The 22,428-nt window shown below is 36.2% G+C and overlaps 1 protein-coding gene across 9 annotated transcripts in view; it reads left to right on the forward strand.

Moving 5' to 3' along the window:
* The window catches only part of LOC114332141 (PR domain zinc finger protein 1), a 204,395-nt gene that overhangs the window by 168,507 nt on the left and 13,460 nt on the right, over positions 1 to 22,428 (forward strand). For 4 of the 9 annotated variants that reach the window (XM_028281881.2, XM_028281877.2, XM_028281882.2 and 1 more), the window contains exons 3-7: positions 1,073 to 1,264; positions 3,683 to 3,802; positions 9,913 to 9,960; positions 18,223 to 18,475; positions 21,294 to 21,963. In XM_028281881.2, coding sequence (XP_028137682.1) covers positions 1,073 to 1,264; positions 3,683 to 3,802; positions 9,913 to 9,960; positions 18,223 to 18,475; positions 21,294 to 21,963 — 1,283 coding nt within the window. The remainder of the gene's footprint in view (positions 1 to 1,072; positions 1,265 to 3,682; positions 3,803 to 9,912; positions 9,961 to 18,222; positions 18,476 to 21,293; positions 21,964 to 22,428) is intronic. The other 5 variants (XM_028281884.2, XM_028281878.2, XM_028281885.2 and 2 more) reach the window with 2 other exon arrangements.

Genomic DNA, 22,428 nt, shown 5'->3' on the forward strand with positions numbered 1-22,428 from the left:
GTAGGTTCAAGGTAGGTATCGGAGCCCGTATAACGACTAATAAATTTCGCAATCACTTGCGTCGTGCAAAGTGGCTATATTCAAATATCATAACAAAATTTGATCAACTATTTATAAAACACTTACCAGTGAAAGATTCTTTAGCTTTGAATAAGCGAGATCTGCGGCACTCATACTAGTCACAGTTTGATGAGCTTTCACATTGGCATGCAACAATCATCTCTTCTATGTAAATAAGTCCAAAAATATAATATGAAAACTATTTAAAAAGGCAGTATAACCATTAACTAACTTTTTGTTTGTTGTTTCTCTTCCTACAAATTTTAAAACGCAACAAGCATACATTATAACCAAACCGCAGTCCCACAGCTGTGCCACAGCTGCCATATTGGATAATTTTTGTCATGTCCCTCAAGAAGTTTTCACTTCAAAAATTTATTTCGTCGAAGCGATGACGGTCGCGATGACGGTCCCTAATTTAATACTTTTCCCACATCCAAAAAGTGCACAACGTCCCTAAATAAATTTTCGCTTCAAAAACTTATATCGTCGAAGCGATGACGGTCGCTAATTTAATAATTTTTCCCCATACAAAAAGTGCACAACGTTCCTCAAGAAGTTTTCACTTCAAAAATGTATTTCATCGAAGCGATGACGGTCGATAATTTAATACTTTTTTCCATCGAAAAAGTGCACAACGTCCCTAAATAAGTTTCACTTCAAATATTTATTTCGTCGAAGCGATGACGGTCGAAACCTGGAAATAAGTATACTACCATAAGATCGAATGTGTTAGGTAATGCATTAAAAAAAATAAAAACAAACATCAATTGATACTAAATATCAAGTACTTTACATGAAATACTGAAGTACTTTCAAATCCTTTCTCAAAAATGAATGAGCTACTTGATTATGTTTATTTTTTATTCGATAAGAAAGGTCATCGAACTGATACGTATTTGCAGTAAATAGATTCCTAATAAAAAAAATAAAAATTATTACTGGATGTGCTTAAAGTCTACTAAACCTTCTATAGATTTAGATTTCTAAAATATCTTTTATTTTCTTTCAGCAGGAAATGATGGAAGAACCTGCGGTTTCTTCTGCCAGCGAGTTCGACTTGGCGAACATTCGCGAAGAAGAATTCGAACTGCATACCACCTACATAGTTCCAGATCTTCCTGTCGATCCTGGAACGCCGAATCGAGCAGAAGCTACTCTTCCAAGAAATCTCGTTCTCAAGTCTTCCCAAGTAGTTGCTAACGTAAGTAAACTTTAGTATGTATTATGTTCACTTAAATTTCACACATTTAGCGTCTTTCAGATTTAGTAGGAAGACAATTTACAATAAAAGCATCAATTAGAACTGGTGTTCTACTTTATGTTATCTACTGTATTTTATGGGAATTGATAATAATACATAATATTCCAATAACATTCCCATTAAATAAAGTATATACCTAACATGTAAATCATAATCATCAGCCGAAAGTCGTCCACTGCTGAACATAGGCCTTCTCGAAAAACTTCCATTCATATCTATCTTGCGCTGCTGCAATCCAGTTGGTACAGATCCTCTTCATGTCGTCAGTCCATCTTTTGGGTGGTCTTCCCGGGTTTCGTCTGTCCGCTCTCGGTCTCCACTCCAAGATTTTTTTGGTCCACCTCATCTTTCATTCTAGCGACCTGTCCACTTCCATTTAATTTTGGATATGTGTTTTATAATATCTTCTACACCACTTTTTCTACGAATTTCTTCGTTTCTTACCCTATCTCCCAACGTTACGCCCAACAATGATCTTTCCATTCTACGTTGAGTCATTTGTCGTTTTCGTGCAGATGTCCTTGTTAGAGTAAGTGTCTCGATGCCATACGTAAGAATAGGCAGGACACATTGATTAAAGCTTCTTCTTTTTAAGCTGATAGGTATAGCACCTTTAAAAATATCACGCAGTCTTCCATATGCTTCCCATCCCAGAGTTATTCTTCTTAGCAGCTCAGCAGTTTGATTGTCTCTGCTAATTTTTACCAATGTCCAAGGTACATATTGTAGCTGTCAATTTCGACATCTTCTACCTTTAAAGGATGGCTCGGAACTAAATTCCTCATCATTGTTGTCTTTTGGTAATTAATGTTTAGAACTACTTTACGTGCTGCATCGCTTAGTTCATTCAACATATCATTGGCAATTTTTAGGTCATCAGAAATTAGAACAATATGATCTGCGAATCGTATATGACTAAGTATCTCACCATCGATATTTTTATTCCTTGATTTTCCCATTTCAGTGACTTCAAAGCATGTTCAAGTACAGTAACGAACTTGTACGACATAGTATCTCCCTGTCGAATATCTCTCCTGATATGTATCTTATTAGTAGGACTGTACTGTGCCGATTTATAGTTGTAGCATTTCTGTATATATTTTCTATAATACATAATACATATTGTAAATACCACAAGAAAATGGTTTCGCAATGTGCCTCCTACGAGCCTCTTTTCTATATGGCGAGATTTACTTCTCGCTTTCGTGATAACGGAAAACTTTCTTTGTTCGTTTTTCTTTTAAAATTTATATCAGTATCATTCAAACTATTAGGGTTATCGTCCTTCTTCTGCTTCAAGGTTTATCTTCTATCGAAGGTTGGATATCTGTTGACTGCCTCTCGAAATAGTTCTGCACTGCTGCATTCTCTCAAGTTATTAAGGCAGGATATTCTTTGTCTTCCCGCATTTCGCTTTCCTTGAATTTTGCCTTCGCATAATAAGTTGTAATGAGTATTTTTCCCTTTTCCTCACATGTCCTAAGTGCTCAAGTCTTAAGTTCTCGTCTTTTGATAGTTAATGATATTTCCGCTTCATTTCCTATCTTTCTAGTTACTTTCACGTTTGACATTCTGTGAATCCACGATATTTGTAGATTCTTCTGTAACACCAAAATTCGAATGCACGTGTTTTAGTGTTCACGCTTCCAAGCCATAATGAAGAGTAGAGAACAGGTAAGGCCAAAGCATCCTTAGGGGATGTTCTAACCTTATGATCCCCACAACAAAAAACATGTTCGTAACAAGTTTAATGAATGGTGCACGTATTATGTCAATACGTCTCTTATTTCTTTGGTTTGGTCTACATTTGATTCCTAAGTATAGTCCGTCCGCTATGAGTTTTCCCATGCGGTACGATTAATTTTCAATCAAATTAAGTCAAAACAGAAAGTGAAACGTACGCCGATGTATGTAGTATATAGTATACAGTATACAAAATGTATATACACATCGACGTTCGTTTCAATTTATTTTTTAACTTAATTTGATTAAAAATGAATCGTACCGCATGGGAAAAGTTATAGCGGACGGACTATAGCTGTCATTACTACTTTATCGTCTGCAAAATGTAAGTTATTCAAAATTTCTCCAATGCCTTTTTTGGAATCTAAGAGCGCTTCTTTAAATATCGCTTAATATTATACAGTAAAGAGTAATGGGGACAGTACGTAACCCTGGTGAATTTTGATATATCGGGTGTTCTGTTTGTCTGGTTGTTCCAAAATTGTTCTCAGCAAAATGCAGCTTGCTCGTCTCGTTTTTAGAGGTCAAATCTGTGGCGAATGGACTATGTGAATATATCCAAGTAAAGCTTTTATTGTAAAAACAAGTTTTATATCCCAAAATCTTCTTTTTCAGGCTCAAGGTGTTTGGAGTACAGGATACATTCCACGGGGCACAAGATTTGGGCCTTTAGTGGGAGAAATATATGCCAAAGATGCTGTACCTAGTTCCACCAATAGAAATTACTTATGGAGGGTAAGTTCTATTTAAAAAATATGTATGATGTAAATGCGAAATTAAAGAAGGAAATTAATTCAAATTAACTGCTTTTTGATACTTGCTAACAACTTTTTTCGAAAATCTGGATATAATTTTTACTCTATAAATGTTTTTAAATAGTTGTAAAAATGCTTTTATTATATACTTTATTTATTATAATTATCCATGAGAATTAATTATAATTATCATGGATTAACTTAAAGTGGTAAAGTGGAAAAACTCGAAATCGTCAGATTAAGATAAGTTAAGTACATGCAAAACAGTGTATATTTCAAAAATCTGACGATTTGAGCCGGGCGTAAGGAAATGGGTGAGTACCAAAGTTTCACAAGAAAAAAGCGAATATTTCGCGAAATGAATGACAGATAGGGTGGGGGGTAAATTTAATATTTTAAATACGAATCCCGCGATACTTCGCGAAATGAACATCAGATCGAAAAACTGAAAAATACACTTATTCAATATTTTTGAAAAATCTATCGAATGACACCAAACACGACCTCCCACGGAGGTGGGGTGGAGGGTTACTTTAAAATCTTAAATGACAGCCCCCATTTTTTATTGCAGATTTGGATTCCTTACGTAAAAATAAGTAACTTTTATTCGAGACATTTTTTCGAATTATGGATAGATGGCGCTATAATCTAAAAAAAAACGATTGTTGGAAATGGAAAATTAAATTAAAAATGGACAAGTCCTCACTAAAATGGAAAACTTTACTTAACTATTTTTGGTTTTAGGACCTACTCTTTACAACCCAATAGGTCCCCAAAGCGCTCGAGTGACTGCACATTTAGCATACCTACTTTGCTCCCCTACCATAAATAGATGGTGATATACTTTTTTTACATTAATCTATTTATCTGCATATTATACTTCTAATTGATCTACGTAGAAGAGAATGGAGTAGAAGCTCCAACCATAGAGGAAGTTTTCGAAGCCATTAAGGCCCAGAAAAACAATAAAGCTCCGGGAGTTGATGAAATACCAGCAGAACTATATAAGGTAGGTGGCGACCACCTAGCAAGTCACATCCACGCGCTCATCAGAGACGTATGGCAAGAAGAGAAAATACCCGACGACTGGAAGAAAAGTATAGTATGCCCGATCTATAAAAAAGGAGACAAACTCCAGTGCAAAAACTACCGTGGAATCTCTCTACTATGTACAGCATATAAAGTCCTCACGTATATTATAAATCAGCGGCTCCAACCACTAGCAGAAAATATTATTGGAGAGTATCAGACGGGCTTCCGACGGGGAAGATCGACACTGGATCAAATATTCACAGTAAAACAGATCTTGAGCAAAGCATGGGAACACGATATTGATGTTCACAACGTGTTTGTAGACTTCAAACAGGCATACGACTCAGTCAAAAGGAACAAACTATACTATATATTGGCTGAATTGGCAATACCACACAAGTTAATAAGACTCATTAAAGCCACAATGGATGAAACTCAGGCATGTATACGAATACAAAACCACCGGACAGACTTTTTTAACATTTCGCAGGGACTAAAACAGGGAGATGGGCTGGCCCCAACATTGTTTAACCTGGCACTGGAGTATGCGGTTAGGCAAATGCAAACTGGACGAGGAAATCTACTGACCAACCGAACGGTTCAACTGGCCGCTTATGCTGATGATATTAATATTATGAGTAGAACATCAACAGGAGCACAGGAAACATATGCAGAGTTAAAAACACAAACAAAAATGCTAGGTCTGGAAATTAACACAGAAAAAACAAAAATAATGACTCAGACGAGAAGAAATATAGTCCCAGAAAACATTATACATGAAGATGACATTGAAACGGTTGAAAAGTTTACATACCTGGGAGTAGAAATATATGCCGACGGATCAGAAGATGGAGAAATAAGGAAGAGAATAACGCAGGCAAACAGAGCTTATTTTGCCCTCTCCCATATATTTCGGTCAAAAAGTGTCCACCGAAATACAAAGATGAGAATCTATAAAACCTTAATTCGACCAATAACATGCTATGGCAGTGAAGTCTGGGTGCTGAAAGAAACATCCAAAAACAAACTCGACACATTCGAAAGGAAAGTACTTAGGAGAATACTAGGACCTGTGAGGGAAAACGGAATCTTCAGAAGTCGATACAACAACGAGCTTTATCAACTTTATAAGGAAACGCCCCTGTCAGACTTCATTAGATTACAAAGATTGCAATGGGCCGGACATGTGATAAGAATGGGAGAGGATAGGCTACCAAAACGAGCACTGAATGCTAGAATGCAAGGAAAGAGACCGGTTGGGAAGCCACGAAAGCGCTGGGAAGACACAGTAAACAGCGACGCACAAGCCCTTTTAGGTGTCCGTGTATGGAGAAGAGCAGCCACAGACAGGCAAGGGTGGAGGCAAAAAATAAAGGAGGCCAAGGCTCAATTTGGGCTGTAGTGCCGTAGAAGAAGAAGAATACTTCTAATTGGTTCCAAAACACCCGGAAAAGTTTAGAGAGGCACTAGCAAAACCTGACCTACCAGTTACTACCGGAGACCCTGAGAAAACGTGGGAATATACAAAGAATTTGATCACCGAAGCCATCAATAACACAAATCCCAAAGAAAAAATAGATAGTAAAAAACATTGGATGACTGAAGAAACTCTCAACCTTGTAGAAGAAAGAAGAAAACTTAGAAACGGCACGTAAAATTCAATACAAAAAGAATTAGAGATAAGCACCATAAATACAACTATAAAACACTTGTGCAGAAGGGACAAAAATAATTATATAAAAAGCATATGTGAACAACTAGAGGAACATGCTGACCGCCAAGAATCTAGAGAACTTTTCTCCAAAGTCAAATATCTAGCGAGAGAATTCAAACCACAGACACAGATCATCAAAGATAATAGTGGAAATACCATAACAAACCCAGACGGTATCGCAGAGGTTTGGAAACAATATTGTGAAATACTATTCTCTAACAATGACCCAGACCATAATACAGAGAAAAGAAGTTATGAAAAAGAACCTCAAATATTGAAATCTGAAATTGAGTCGCCAATAAAAAAGCTAAAATGTAGAAAAGCACAAGGAGAGGATGGAATAACAGCTGAAATACTCAAAGAAATGGGAGAATTACTGACGGAAGTAATGCTTAGAATTTGCAATGAGATCTGGAATACAGGAAAGTGGTCAAATGACTGGGGTAAACTCACGTTTATTCCTATATACAAAAAAGGTTCTCCAGGACAGATTGCAGTAATTACCATACAGTAGCGTTGATATCTCACGCGAGCAAAGTACTTCTAACAATAATCAATAAAAGATTAACATCCATTCTCTTACCGCAAATTCCACAAGAACAATGCGGATTCGTCCCAGGTAGGCGAACAAGAGAACACATTCTTAATATTCGTCAAATTATCGAAAAATCTCGAGAGTTTAACATAGAAACATATTTGTGCTTTGTTGACTACTCCAAGGCCTTCGATAACGTAAAATGGGATAAAATGTGGCATATACTTAGAGAAATGGGTACTCCATGACATCTAATCTATCTATTACAAGCACTTTATAAATAACACCGCTAATGTAAGAGTTAATAATGTGGTTTCGAAAAACTTCAAATTAAAATCTGGAGTGCGGCAGGGATGTATAATATCCCCCATTCTATTCAATATATATAGTGAACACATTATGCTTTTGAGGAATGGCAAAGTGGAGCAACGATAGGAGGAAGAAAAATAAAAAACCTACGTTATCCTGATGACACTGTTATATTGGCGTCTTTACCAGAAGAACTGGAAGAAATTATGAATAGACTAGGAACGGTGAGTACAGAATATGGTTTGAAAATAAATATACAGAAAATCAAAGTAATGATCATCGATAGAATCAGAAACAACCAACCGGAGATAAGAGACTTGGCAGGTTACGAAGTGGTCAGACAATTTAATTACTTAGACTCCGTTATTACTAACAGTGGAGGATGCGAAGACGAGATCCGTAGGCGCATCATAATGGCCAGATCGGCAACAGCCAAACTCACAAAAATATGGAAGAATACTGTGACATTACAAAAAACACAAAATTACGCCTTGTTAGAGCGTTAATATTCCTATCGCCACCTACGCTTCAGAGTCTTGGACCATCAAAAAAGCAGATTCAAAACGTATAATGGCATTTGAAATGTGGGTCTACCGGAGAATGTTGCGCATACCTTGGACCGCACATCGCACAAATAATTCAATATTAGAACTTAACATAAAAACTAGACTCAGCACAACTATCAACCAAAATATACTGAGATATTTTGGCCATATAACTAGAAGAAGGGAAGGCATGGAACGAATGATAGTTGAAGGCAACGTAGAGGGCAGAAGATCCAGAGGAAGATCTCCATTACGATGGTCGGACCAAATAAGGGACATGACCGATTACTCGTTCTCCGAAGCAAAACAACACGCACAGGAGAGAGAGGATTGGATAGAAATAGTCAAACGACTTACATGACGCCACTACATCCTTACGAAGGAGAACAGATAGAGGAGGAGGATACTTCTAATCTTAAAACGAACGAAGCATTGGGACATTGGGAAAATCCAAGAAAATTAAGTACAGGAAACGAAACAAACTGTAAATATAGTACACCAGAGCAATGGTGTCGAAAAGGTGTGGCTACAAATGAAAAAAATCAATTAAAGTGACAGCAAAGCTAATAATAGGAAAGATAAGAACGCGAACAAGGAAATGATTTGATAAAGAATGCAAAGAAAAATAACAGGACAGGCAGAAAAAGCGAGAAAGTTAAGAAAGCCATAACAAAAAGACTAGAAACAAGTAAACTAATTAGCCAGAAAAAATGGAAATACGAAGAGAAACAATATGAAGACATGGAAAGAAATATCCAACAGTCAAATGATCGAGCATTTTACGAATCGGTGTCAACTGAAAAGATAGGCTTCAGACCTAACTGCGTGCCTGTACTCAGCAAAATTAATAATTAACTAATAATCAAGGAAGAGCAAACTTAACGCAAAGTAAACTTACATCAAGAGGAATAACATGGAGAGCATATACCTTGGGGTGAACATACTGGTAGGGGACACAAAAATAAATGAAACATTGCAAGTAATTAAAATATTGAAGAACGTCTATGTAACTGAACATTCTTTTAAGTGGGTTAACACAGACGCAAAGTGGATTTGGACAGCCGGTATATATTTTTTTATTTATGAATTGCCAATTTATAATAAATGTAAATTTTTTATACAGTGCTAGTCAAAAGTCCCTACCCCCCTCGTATCTTTTGAACGGTTATACTTATAATAGTGAAATTTGGAGGGAAGATATAAACGGACGTAGGCTTCTTAACTAGTCATGACTGGTGACGTAATAGTGACAGGTGACTTTACAGCGCCACTGTGACAGATAATTTTAAATGGGACCTTATGGCAAGTGATACCTCATTTAAAAGGTATTCAAAATACCTATTCAGTCATACAATTTTTTTTTTGGTTTAAGTTGATTTTGATTTTGGTGAATTAATGAAACAAATATAAAATTGTAGTTTCGCATTCAATTAATAAAAATTCAAATGTCCGCCTATGGTTTTTTTGTCAAAAAAGTTGACGTTTTTCAGTTCTCTAGTAGTTTTTACGTCAACGTTAACCTTTTTGACAAGTAACCATAGGCGGAGGTTTGAATTTTTATTAATTAAATGCGAAACTACAATTTTATATTATTTCACTTATTCATTAAAATGAGCTTAAACTCAAACAAAATTAGTATGACTGAATAGGTATTTTCAATACCTTTCAAACGAGGTATCACTTACCATAAGGTCGTATTTAAAATTATCTGTCACAGTGGCGCTGTAAAGTCATCTGTCACTATTACGTCACCTGTCATGACTAGTTAAGAAGCCTACGTCCGTTTATTTCCTGCCTCCAAATTTCACTATTATAAGTATAACCGTTCAAAAGATACGAGGGGGGTACGGACTTTTGACTAGCACTGTATATTTCAATTTGTATATAAATAATTTCTCTGTTAACATTTTCTTTTTGGTGATTGGTTCTTAATACTTTTTTTCTCTTTGGTATAGGTGCAAGTGGGAGAGGGATTCTATAGATTTAACGGCCGTGATAATAAGGTGAATTTTCATTATAAATAAATAATTTATATATGTTCGTTGTAAATTTTAAGTTTAAGTGCCAAAATTTGATCAGAACTGCACTAAATATTCTGGTAGCAACTTTTGGTCAGGAATTGTACACGACTACCATTTTACAATTTATGCAAAAATGAATGTTACAGAATTATAAATTAAGTCCATCTAACGATTCTAATAATAACAAATGTAGTACAGCAGAGCTGATCAAATTTTATAATGTTTCGTATATTAACAAAACTTTCGTTTAAAGTTTATTTAGCAGTAAATGGTTGACTTCAATTAAAACATCCTGAGTTAACCGATAATAGTATAAAAGGCCCGGTTTCAGGTAAAATTTAAATATGTTTCATTTACATATTTCAGGTAAAAATTTTTTTGGATCCTTTGTTTTATTATAGGAGTACCGTCTAGTCAGTGTTAATTGTCAAAAGACTAACTCTGTCTACCTCCTTCGCTTATTGCTCCGGACCGGTCTTAACAATGGGCCAAGTCAGATAAATTTAATAATATTTACGACCGCACTAATTGAAGTCAACCATTTTCTGCTAAACAAACTTTACCTACTCATATTAATTTAAAATTTTATCCAAAAAAGTAAACGAATATTGGTTAGATATTATGAATTTTAAATTTTATTGTCTTTCAAAAACATGTCCTCTTACTATCTCTTATCCTGTACCACACAGACCTTCCATCTACTCCTCGGCTTTTCTCTACTTCTCTTTATCTCAACTGCCAATAGCTCTATCCTTCATTCAGAAAGTTTTTATTTCTACGTCTGACGTGACCAAACCATTGCAAACCATTGGTCTTACCCAACATCCACCGTAATATTTTAATTTCATCTTCTTCTTCTTCTGGTACTTATCCGTTTCGGATATTGGAAATCATATTGGTAATCATAACCTTGCTCGCTGCGGCTCGAAACAGTTCCGTTGAGGTTTTATTAAACCATGTTCTCAAATTCCGCAGCCGTGATATTATCCTTCTACCGGGTCCTCGCTTACCTTTGACTTTACCTTGCAATAGGGACTGCAGCAGGAAGTAACGGTGCTGATTTCTCATAACGTGTTCCAGATCATAACACAATCTCCGATTCCTTCTTCATTCTTTCTAGAACTTCCTTGTTCGTTATCCTTGCTGTCCAGGTTATCCTCAGCATTCTTCTATAGAACCACATCTCAAACGCTTCAAGTTTTTTAATAGTGGCCTCTGTAAGCGCCCATGCCTCCGCTCCGTGCACTAATATATCAGTGTCAATAGAGTATCCAAGTTAACCTGTCTCAAAGGTATCCATTTTATTATGCAGTGCCTTGGCTTCATTCCTAACTGCTGATCTTTTGTCTCTATTATTGCTTAACTGGAAAAATATGTTTGATGGATCCGTAGTTTTTAAGTAAAGCATTTACAGCGTCAAAAGTTTCTACATGTTTTGTTTTTATCGTTTCCAGGAATTCATTGCAAGTTTGGTCAGACAGATAGCTAACTGAACCTTTTTCTTTATTCGCATTCCGCTGTAAATGCTGAGCTAAGAAGTTGTCAAAAACAAAGTATACAAGACAACTTAGTAATTTCCCTTATGACGACTCGTTAAATTCTCATGGGATCAACGAAAAGCTAGTCCTTGAGAAGCAAGTAATTTAATGGTGACAACAACTCTTCTTAGGACCTTTACTCAATAGTCAGCTTCGCGTTCTACTTACTCTTTCAAGCCATCGTCTATAACTCCAATTTAACTGATGATCCATCTAACTCCAACTGATGATCTTGTTATTAATGTAACCATAGAGTTCAGATGAAATTAAAGTTTCTTTCTTCGTGGGATTTGAGTAAACTATTCAAATATTTCCAGTGGGTAAAATATATCCAAAATCAGTTAAACTATTTTCTTCAATTGAAAATAGTTTGCACGGGTAACAATAAACAGCTTTAACACTTCTCTTTGCCTCCATTGGGTTTTACTCTATAAGAGTTGCTTTCATTTAATCTTCTATAATAAGCTTTGTCTTCAGCTTTTACAATTTTCTAAGGAATCGCTCTTTGGTGTAAAAGTTGTCACAGTTCTTATTTATCAGTCTTAAAATCAGACCATATCGAAATCGCAGTTATTTCGTAGTCTTTTTCTTTATTTAAAAAAATATGGTCCTCGATTATTTAGCGGACTTTAATTTGTTATTAATAAAAGGAAGGGTCCCTACGGGCCCCTCCGGGGTCCGGGCCCCTGGGCGCCCGCCCCAAGCGCACAATGGATAAAACGGCACTAGCCCCCAACCATTCTTGTTCCTCCCAATCCCAAATGCACGGTTTTCAAGCTGCTAACCATAAGTCCTCCCTTCCGAAAGGAAGAGGTCCATGTCACCAGCCCCCCCTTTTTCAATTTGAGGGTCAAAAAAAAGCTCATTCGTTTGTATTGCGTTAGTACTGGATTGTATCACCCTTCATTCGTTTGTACTGCCCCCACCCTTTTAAATCTGCCTGGAGGGGCTGGTGACATGCCATCCCCCCTTTTTCGATTTAAGGGTCAAAAAAAAAGCTCATTCGTTTGTATTGCGTTAGTACTGGATTGTATCACCCTTCATTCGTTTGTACTGCCCCCACCCTTTTAAATCTGCCTGGAGGGGCTGGTGACATGCCATCCCCCCTTTTTCAATCTGAGGGTCCGGGATGGGTATGTTCGTTTGTACTGCGTTAGTATCGGATTGTATCGTCCTTATTTTGTTTGTACTGCCCCCACCCGTCTAGATTGGCCTGGGGGGGGCTAGTGACATGCTACCCTCTACTCTGCACTTTTTGCCTTCTGAATGTCGAAAATAGGCTATTTCGTTTGTACTGCGTTAGTACTGGATTGTATCACCCTTCATTCTTTTGTACTGCCTCCACCCTTTCAAATCTGCCTGGAGGGGCTGGTGACATGCTATCCCCCCTTTTTCGATATGGGGGTCCGGGATGGGTATGTTCGTTTGTACTAAGTTAGTATCGGATTGTATCGCCCTTATTTTGTTTGTACCGCGCCCACCCGTCTAGACTGGCTGGAGGGGCCAGTAACATGCTACCCCTCTAATCTGCACTTTTTGCCATCTGACGTCGAAAATAGGCTATTTCGTTTGTACTGCGTTAGTACTGGATTGTATCACCCTTCATCCGTTTGTACTGCCCCACCCTTTTAAATCTGACTGGAGGGGGATCGCTTTTCTCGATCACGGGGTCCGGGATGGGTATGTTCGTTTGTACTGCGTTAGTATCGGATTGTATCGCCCTTATTTTGTTTGTACCGCCCTCGCCCGTCTAGATTGGCCTGGGGGGGCCAGCGACATGCTACCCTCTACTCTGCACTCTTTGCCTTCTGAACGTCGAAAATAGGCTATTTCGTTTGTACTGCGTTAGTACTGGATTGTATCACTCCTCATTCGTTTGTACTGCCTCCACCCTTTTAAATCTGTCTGGAGGGGCTGGTGACATGCCATCCCCCCTTTTTCGATATGGTGGTCCGGGATGGGTATGTTCGTTTGTACTGCGTTAGTATCGGATTGTATCGCCCTTATTTTGTTTGTACCACCCCCACCCGTCTAGATTGGCCTGGGGGGCCAGTGACATGCTACCCTTCTACATTTAAAACAGGGGAGGATGAATGCTAGGAGTAAGGACACAAAATTAGCCAAAACTATTATAGTAACACCGCGGGTGTAAAATTTGGTAAATTCATCAAAAATGTAACGAATTACATTTTGAAACTGAAAAACAGGCTTGCAAGCCACTCTCCATGGAGAATGGAAAGTTACACCCTCAGATGGATCTCGGAATATTTCTACGATACCGATTTGAAAAATGGTACATGTATTTGTTGGAGATATTTTGAACAGCATTTTCGATCAGAAATCAGAGGAGCGACCTTGCCTTTTCCTACTAGGAAGAAATTTATCCATCCCCTCAATAAATTTTACAGTTTTACACGCTATCGATATGAAAATCAAAGATCTCATGCGGCGCATTCCGAAATGCACTCTTCGTTGTACAATTTCAACCTCTCTGGATAACTGATTAACTGAAACATACATACGGCAGAATTCATTGGAATCGAAAATTATTAAAAGTATTTGGAACATTAAATGAAAAATTCCCACAATCAATATCTTTCCTACCATCTAATGCGAGAGACCAGATAACAATAATTGCCGTTGCTATGTTATGATAATTTGTTTTCTAGACAGGTTTGTATTGTTCATTTATGACGGCAATGAGATTCAGAATTTCCGTATTCCATTTGCAAAATAAATATAGTGTCAAAAACTTGCTTATACATTTGACGCACTGTCCGTCAACGTGTTAATTGACTCTACAGATTCAGTGCCAAAACGAGACATTTTTATAGAAAAATATTTGCAAATATATGAAATGCCAAACTGACCTATTAAAGAAACAATGACAGTGCAATTTTCGATTTTTTTACTATGGAATTATCGCTGTATAGACTGTTTGAATCTGTTTTGAAGTGGATGTGAGAGGTGGCATTTCGATTTTTGCAGATAAAATTAGGTGACAACTTCAGTAATTATAATTGGCTTATGCTCCTTCTCAAATATGTCCGGAACATTAATAAAAACATTCAAATATTTAAAAATTTCGAAAAACATCGATTTTTTTCAACTTTTCAATCGTTTTTAAAACGATTAATTTTGGAACAAAATCGTAGGGAAATAAAATAAAGATAATTGAATTTTTTATGATATAAGACTATAAAATACACTTAATAGATTTTGCACAATAATTTTGCAATCTAAATTTTTTTAAAAAAGTTAAAAATTTTTATAAACTTTCTGAACAAAAATTAGACCATTATTTAGAAGTTTGCTAATTTTTTTACATATAAAGACACGCCCTACCTATCTAATACAGTTTACAGAAATTAAGTTGGTTTATTTAATCGGCCTCAGCAATGTTTTAAAGTTAAAAACAATTTTTTGGCTTATAAACAAATACAATGAGGACGTTTGAGGTAATAAATACGGATAAATTCATTTTTCTGTTATTTATCAAATAAACATTTTTTTCTGTTTTAGGACAACAGTTAAATGTATCTCGAATTAACTAAAGTAAATTCTTTCTTCTGTTTGTCTCAATTAATTAAAAAAAAATTTGGGCACCCTGTATAAATAATTATGTAATAAATAGAGAATTGAATAATCTTTCAAATAAGCTAGCACACGACCCACATTTTCATTTAAAAAAATCATCGATTACGTCATCACACCCAGATGGATGACGTTAGTAGTATGATAGATATCCCAAAAATTATAATTTAAATATAAAAATCGACCTGTTTAGGAATTTATCTCCAGAGTTGCCCATTCTCGAGAAAATGAATTTATTCCAACTCAAACGTCCTCACTATATTTGTTTATAAGCAAAAAATTGTTTATATCCTTAAAACAGTGCTGAAACCGCTTAAATAATCCGATTTTAATTTTGTAAAGTGTATTGGATTGGTAAAGTACCTCTCGATACGTAAAAAAATTAGCAAACTTCTAACAGGTCTACTTTTTGTTCAGAAATTTTTAAAAAATTTGAACTTTTTCTAAAAAAATTTAGATTGCAAAATTATTATGAAAAATCTATTATGTCGATTTTAATGAAATTTGGTGGACGGATTGAGTATGTTGTAAGAATTTTCTAAGTAAAATACGAAGGTTCTAAGTGCAACCAAAGTGGTTGAAAAACATTGAATAAAAACAGGCTTATTTTGCCCTCTTATTGTGTATTTATTGCTATTTTTTAGAAAGGATAATCATTTAAGATATTTTATACCAGTCGTGTCGTATATCATACAAAATTCAATTATCTTTATTTTATTTCCCTATGACTTTGTTCCAAAATGAATCGTTTTAAGTTACAAGCAATGAAATTTGAAAAAATCGATGTTTTTCGAAATTTTTAAAAATTTAAATTATTTTAATAATGTTCCAAACATATTTGAGAAGGAGCATAAGTCCATTATAATTACTGAAGTTGTCACCTAATTTTATCTGCAAAAATCGGAATGCCACCTCTCACATCCACCTCAAAACAGATCCGCCCTGGTCTATACAGCGATAATTCCATAGTAGAAATCGAAAATTGCAATGTCATTGTTTATTTAATAGGTCAGTTTGGCATTTAATATACTTGCAAATATTTTTCTATAAAAATGTCTCGTTTTGGCACTGAATCTGTAGAGTCAATTAACACGTTGACGGACAGTGCGTCAAATGTATAAGCAACTTTTTGACACTATATTTATTTTACAAATGAAATATGGAAATTCTGAATCTTATTGCAGTCATAAACGAACAATAAAAACCTTTGTAGAAACCAAATTGCCATAACATAGCAGCGGCAATTATTGATATCTGGTCTCTGACATTAGATGGTAAGAAAGATATTGATTGTGGGAATTTTTCATTTAATGTTCCAAATACTTTTAATAATTTTCGATTCCAATGAATTCTGCCGTATGTATGTTTCAGTTAATCAGTTATCCAGAGAGGTTGAAATTGTACAACGAAGAGTGCATTTCGGAATGCGCCGCATAAGATCTTTGATTTTCATATCGATAGCGTCTGAAACTGTAAAATTTATTGAGGGGATGGATAAATTTTTTCCTAGTAGGAAAAGACAAGGCCGCTACTCTGATTTCTGATTGAAAATGGTGTTCAAAATATCTCCAACAAATACATGTACCATTTTTCAAATCGCTACTACTCCGAGATCCATCTGAGGGGGTAAATTTCCATTCCCCATGGAGAGTGGAGAGTGGCTTGCAAGCCTGTTTTTCAGTTTCAAAATTTAATTCGTTTCATTTTTGACGAATTTACCAAATTTTACACCCGCGGTGTTACTATGCGCAAGGTTTGGCTGATTTTGTGTCCTTACTCCTAGCACTAATCCTTCTCTGTTTTAAATGTAGAACGGTAGGGGTAGTACAAACAAAATAAGGGCGGTACAATCCAGTACTAACGCAGTACAAACGAAATAGCCTATTTTTGACATTCAGATGGCCAAGAATGCATAGTAGAGGGGTAGCATGTCACTGGCCCCCCAGGCCAATCTAGACGGGTGGGGGCGGTACAAACAAAATAAGGGCGATACAATCCGATACTAACGTAGTACAAACGAACATACCCATCTCGGACCCCCATATCGAAAAAGGGGGGGATGGCATGTCACCAGCCCCTCCAGGCAGATTTAAAAGGGTGGAGGCAGTACAAACGAATGAAGGGTGATACAATCCAGTACTAACGCAGTACAAACGAAATAGCCTATTTTCGACATTCAGAAGGCAAACAGTGCAGAGTAGAGGGTAGCATGTCACTGGCCCCCCCCAGGCCAATCTAGACGGGTGGGGGCAGTACAAACAAAATAAGGGCGACACAATCCGATACTAACGCAGTACAAACGAACATACCCATCCCGCACCCCCAGATGGAAAAAGGGGGGGATGGCATGTCATTAGCCCCTCCAGGCAGATTTAAAAGGGTGGGGGCGGTACAAACGAATGAAGGGTGATACAATCCAGTACTAACGCAATACAAACGAATGAGCTTTTTTTTGACCCTCAAATCGAAAAAGGGGGGGTGGCATGTCACCGGCCCCTCCAGGCAGATTTAACAGGGTGGGGGCAGTACAAACGAATGAAGGGTGATACAATCCAGTACTAACGCAATACAAACGAATGAGCTTTTTTTTGAACCTCAAATCGAAAAAGGGGGAGCTGGTGACATGGACCTGAAAGGAAGGGCTTTAGGAAGGAAGGATGAGCCAATATAGAATTTCAGTTCAATTTTACTATTCTACTTATTTGTTCTCTTAACTTCTTTGACACTCTAGGGGACGGAGTTTGTGTTGTGTTGTCTATTCTAGTTTACTCTTATTATTTTACGAAAGTAACATCATCTTCAATATACTCCCGTCTTCCTCTCTTCCTTCCATCTCTTTTTAACTCTAGATTGTATAAACTCCTCCAAATATATTTATGTTTGTTGAATTCCCACAAACTAAGACATAATTATAACATAAACATCTTTACAAAGTAGCAGCCAACTCAAGGAACTCTCCTTACCTATCATCTTGCTCAGATATTTTCAAAAACACAGCCAATAAAACAACGAAATCTCTACCTAATAGTACAAAATAGAATAGCATTCATACATTTAGGATTCTGATAACTTTATACTAGTTCTAATAGAATTTTATGTCTTAACCTTTCAGCTTTATAAAGATAACGAACTGTATTACTACATAGACGGATTTGACACTTCCAAAGCCAACTGGATGCGTTACGTGAACCCTGCTTATTCGGGTGAATCACAGAATCTCATCGCCTGCCAATACAAGATGAACATATACTTCTACACGATCAAACCGATTTTGCCTAACCAGGAATTGTTGGTTTGGTATTGCAAGGAGTTTGCTGAGAGACTGAACTACCCTTTGAGCGGCGAGCAGATGTTAAGGAGATTAAGTAAGTACATATTTTGAGTCTGCACTGTATCGATTTTACGGATATATTTGATTCTTTTCAGATAGGGGAGAGTTGGACAAAACCGGGTACCACTCCAAAAACCGTCTGTATCTTTTGCTATGTGAGAGTAGCAAATGTTTGCTGCAGATTGAAATATTCTCAAATGACTTTGAAAAGTTTGATATGCCAATGTCAATTTTTAAAAATATTCTTAGATTTTTAATTTTTTTTATTTTTATGAAAATTCCACACCTGTAATTTTGAACTAATCAAAATACGTTATTTTGACAGATCACCATGGCAACGGAGGTATTTTATCGGAAATTTTTTGCTCGTGGGGTACCCAACAGCGAATTATAGTGGAAATTTTTTGACGTTTACAATAACAGAACATTTTTGACAGACTGGTTTTTATTTGTTTACATAATTTAGTTTTGATTCATTTTCTATCACTTGTAGTTACTCAAAACTTATGTAAAATTGAAGAATATACTATTTTCTATCTTGAAATGGTATTCCCATGCAACTACAATGAGTATAAATTACGAATTTGAAAGCCTAAATAATTGCTGACAAAGCTATGGCGCGCTATTAATCTGTTCATGCAGCTTTGGATTTTCAAATGCAAATTTGGTGTGGAATTTTCTTACCGAATACTACGCGAAGTCAAATTAATATCCGGATTTTTTTTTTTGATCATGAATATTTTTAGAAAATTTCCCTCGTCTGCGACTCGGGAAATTTTCAAAATATTCATGATCTCAAAAAAATTTCCGGAAATAATTTGACCTCTAGTAGTATTACTAGTGAAAATATTGCAAAATACCCGGTTTTGTCCAACCGGTATGATAAAACCGGGTAGTAACTTAATTACCATGTAAAAAGACTAATGGGCAGAAAATAAAATATTTATTAAAAGTATGTGAACAGAAATCGAAAATGTATGAACAGAAGTCACAAATAAAAACTTCATCTACATCATCATAGGCACTACAGGCGTCATAAGCCAATTTGGTGCAAGACACACATTTTATCCAGCCTTCCTTCGCATTATAATTTGAAAATAGTTAATTGTAATATAGACACGCATCGTCATTATTATCTTCTTCCTCCAAATTCTCCAAAATGTTGTTTTTTGTCCAGTTCATTTAGTTTTAATTTTTTTACGACTGGAGATTATTTTTTATTTTTCCTACTAGCTTTCTTACTAGCTTCTTCAACAGAAGAAGCCACATGTTGTAGTTAACTAAAAGCAAAATAACCACTGCAGAAACTGGAAGTAACAACAGGTCTGATAAAATCGGGTACCCGGTTTTGTCGATTTTCGGACTACCCGGTTTTGTCAAACTCGTAAACAAGATATTAAATGTTATTTAAATTTTTAAGTTATGAAATAATATTTTTGGCGAAATTAAAGGTAATATACTAGGTTACATGTATTAAATTTTGAAATGGCCATTAGTTATTTATTAGAGGAGAAAACAGCTAGAAACTTACCTTAAAAATCGAGTTTTCTGTATCAAAAAACAGGTGAGGTCTTACAGCTCCAGCACAGATTACTCAAATGAGGTAGAAATGAATACACACGACTGTTGGTGGTAAAGGAACACTAATTTTAACATTGTCTAATAGATAGCAGCAGACAGAAGAATTAAGGGGTACCCGGTTTTATTAACCTACCCGATTTTGTCCAACTCTCCCCTACTTATGCCCTTTACTCTTTAGTCCATAGTATTATGTACTTATATGTAATTATAACATATAGTATTGTGGATACTACGTCTATTTGATCCACCTCTTTTAGTTTTGTTTCAGATCTCCTGCTTCCTCTGATTGTTTTCCGTTTTTATCGTACTTTCCTTATTTAATGAGTTCCTTTTTTTTGGTCTACACTTTGCCTTTTTATCGCTTAATTTCACTTGTCTATTTGCCTGTATGTAAACAATATGGATACATTCGTAAAGAAGACAAAGCTCATGATAATTAGCCAGAAAAAGATAACAGAAGGTCAACTCTACGCCAACCAAAGCCTGGGTATAATAATAAATTAAGAATTGACCAACGACCAATCAGACACATCAGAAAAGCTAGATCCACCTTAAATCGGATGGGGACCTTCTTCTGACCAAGTCACAAATCAGGAAGTCCTCAGAAGACTGAAAAAGAACCGATAGGTACTGACCACAATCAAATCTCGAAAGTGGCAATACTTCGAACACATTATGCGAAATGAATTGAGATATGCCCTCCTACAAGCCATATTGTAAGGAAAAATTTTTGGAAAGAAAGGTCCAAGAAGAAGAACATCCTGGTTAAAGAACCTCAGAACCTGGTTCGACCATGATGATCGCCAATATTCGTCACGGAAAGGTACGTCAAGAAGAAGAATAATAATTTGTCTATAACTCTCTGGTCGAGAGGCATTTGCACTAAACAGTGTGCCTCAGAGTTTAGGGGTAGCGAGCAGAACCCGAACATGATGGGCTCCCAGAGTGTAGTAGACTCCAAGAGAGCCCCTACATGACTGACACTCGAATCAACTTGACCATTGGTCAGAGACTGAGGGCATCAAATGTCTTTTCATACACTGTGAATTTGATAATACGGCTTTAAATGCAGCCTGTCCAATTCTAATTCGCGCGTCCTCATCCAGAATATGTAAAAGGGTAGAAAGCAGCACTTCTAGATTATCGTTTTTAATTCTTCTGTATTTTACACCAACTTGTTTCTGTTGATCTGTATATCTGCTTATTTTATCTAAATATTTTATCAATAATATTGATCATTTTTGTCACTAACTTTATCTTTTTCTGTGTAGGGCAACAAGCTCAACAAGCATCTGAGATAACCGTCAGTACCACGGAACCTCCTCCATCTAAGGAACCACCGTATGAGCATCAACTGACTCCGACGGAAGGCAGTGTACGATCTGACGAAGGGTACCACAGCAATGAGTACCACGATGACGCTTTTACACCTCCAGAAGATTCCAGTGACTCAGACAGTGAAAACAACTACGTTCTTGATTTTAGCAAGAAGACACCTAAGGAAACGACTGTCATCAAACCAGTTTCTCCTGAAAATCAGAAAAATGAGTACAGGAAAGTAAAAATTAAGATAACGAAAGCTTATCACTACAAATCGGTGAAGAGCGAAAGTGAACCTGACGTTGAAAAAGACTTAACTATGGATGCTGCAGTACCTGAAGTAACAACACTAACCCCAAGAATTATCACTCCTCCGACGACTGTCATTGTGATGGATTCTCCACCTCAAGAAGTTCCTAATAAACCTTATTATGAAACTGAAGTTAAGAATACTAACGTTATATCGAGATACAGTCCTCCATCGTCGAGCATTTTGGAAAATATTCTTTTAAGAAATAGAATAGATACTAATAATAACGATAATCATCATAGACAGAGCAATGCGACCCCACCTCCCAGTTCACCGACGGAGATGGCTTATTCCTACAAGAAAAGTCACAGGTAATAACTCAATTTCCTAAATTTGTAACATAAACATCACAAGTATTTTAATTTTATTTAAATATTTATTTTATTCTCTACGGGCCGCACGTTGGGCGCCAATCTGTAACTTTCTCTACCACAGAAAGTTAGGGATTATATAACACAAAAATCCACCTAACTATGAGAAACGATTGTTTAAGGTTTCGTCTAGCTTAGTCACTCAGGTGTAAGTTCTTAATTTAAAAAGTGAACAATGAGTCTTGGAAAGAACAAATAAAACAACAAAAAATTAAAAACAATACAACAAAAAATTAACAAAGCCAAGCAAACTAGAAAGAGAAACTCTGTATTAGCGACATCATATGTTTTAAAAGATTCCTTTGCCATGTTTTTCAAAATTACAATTAAAAAAAATAATAAAAATAGCCAATTGGCAAGGATCAAATGAATATAATTAGTATTAAAACAATTAGTTACATTATC

This window comes from Diabrotica virgifera, chromosome 7 (genome assembly GCF_917563875.1).
Source record: "Diabrotica virgifera virgifera chromosome 7, PGI_DIABVI_V3a".
In the NCBI taxonomy this organism is placed as follows: Eukaryota; Metazoa; Arthropoda; class Insecta; order Coleoptera; family Chrysomelidae; genus Diabrotica; species Diabrotica virgifera.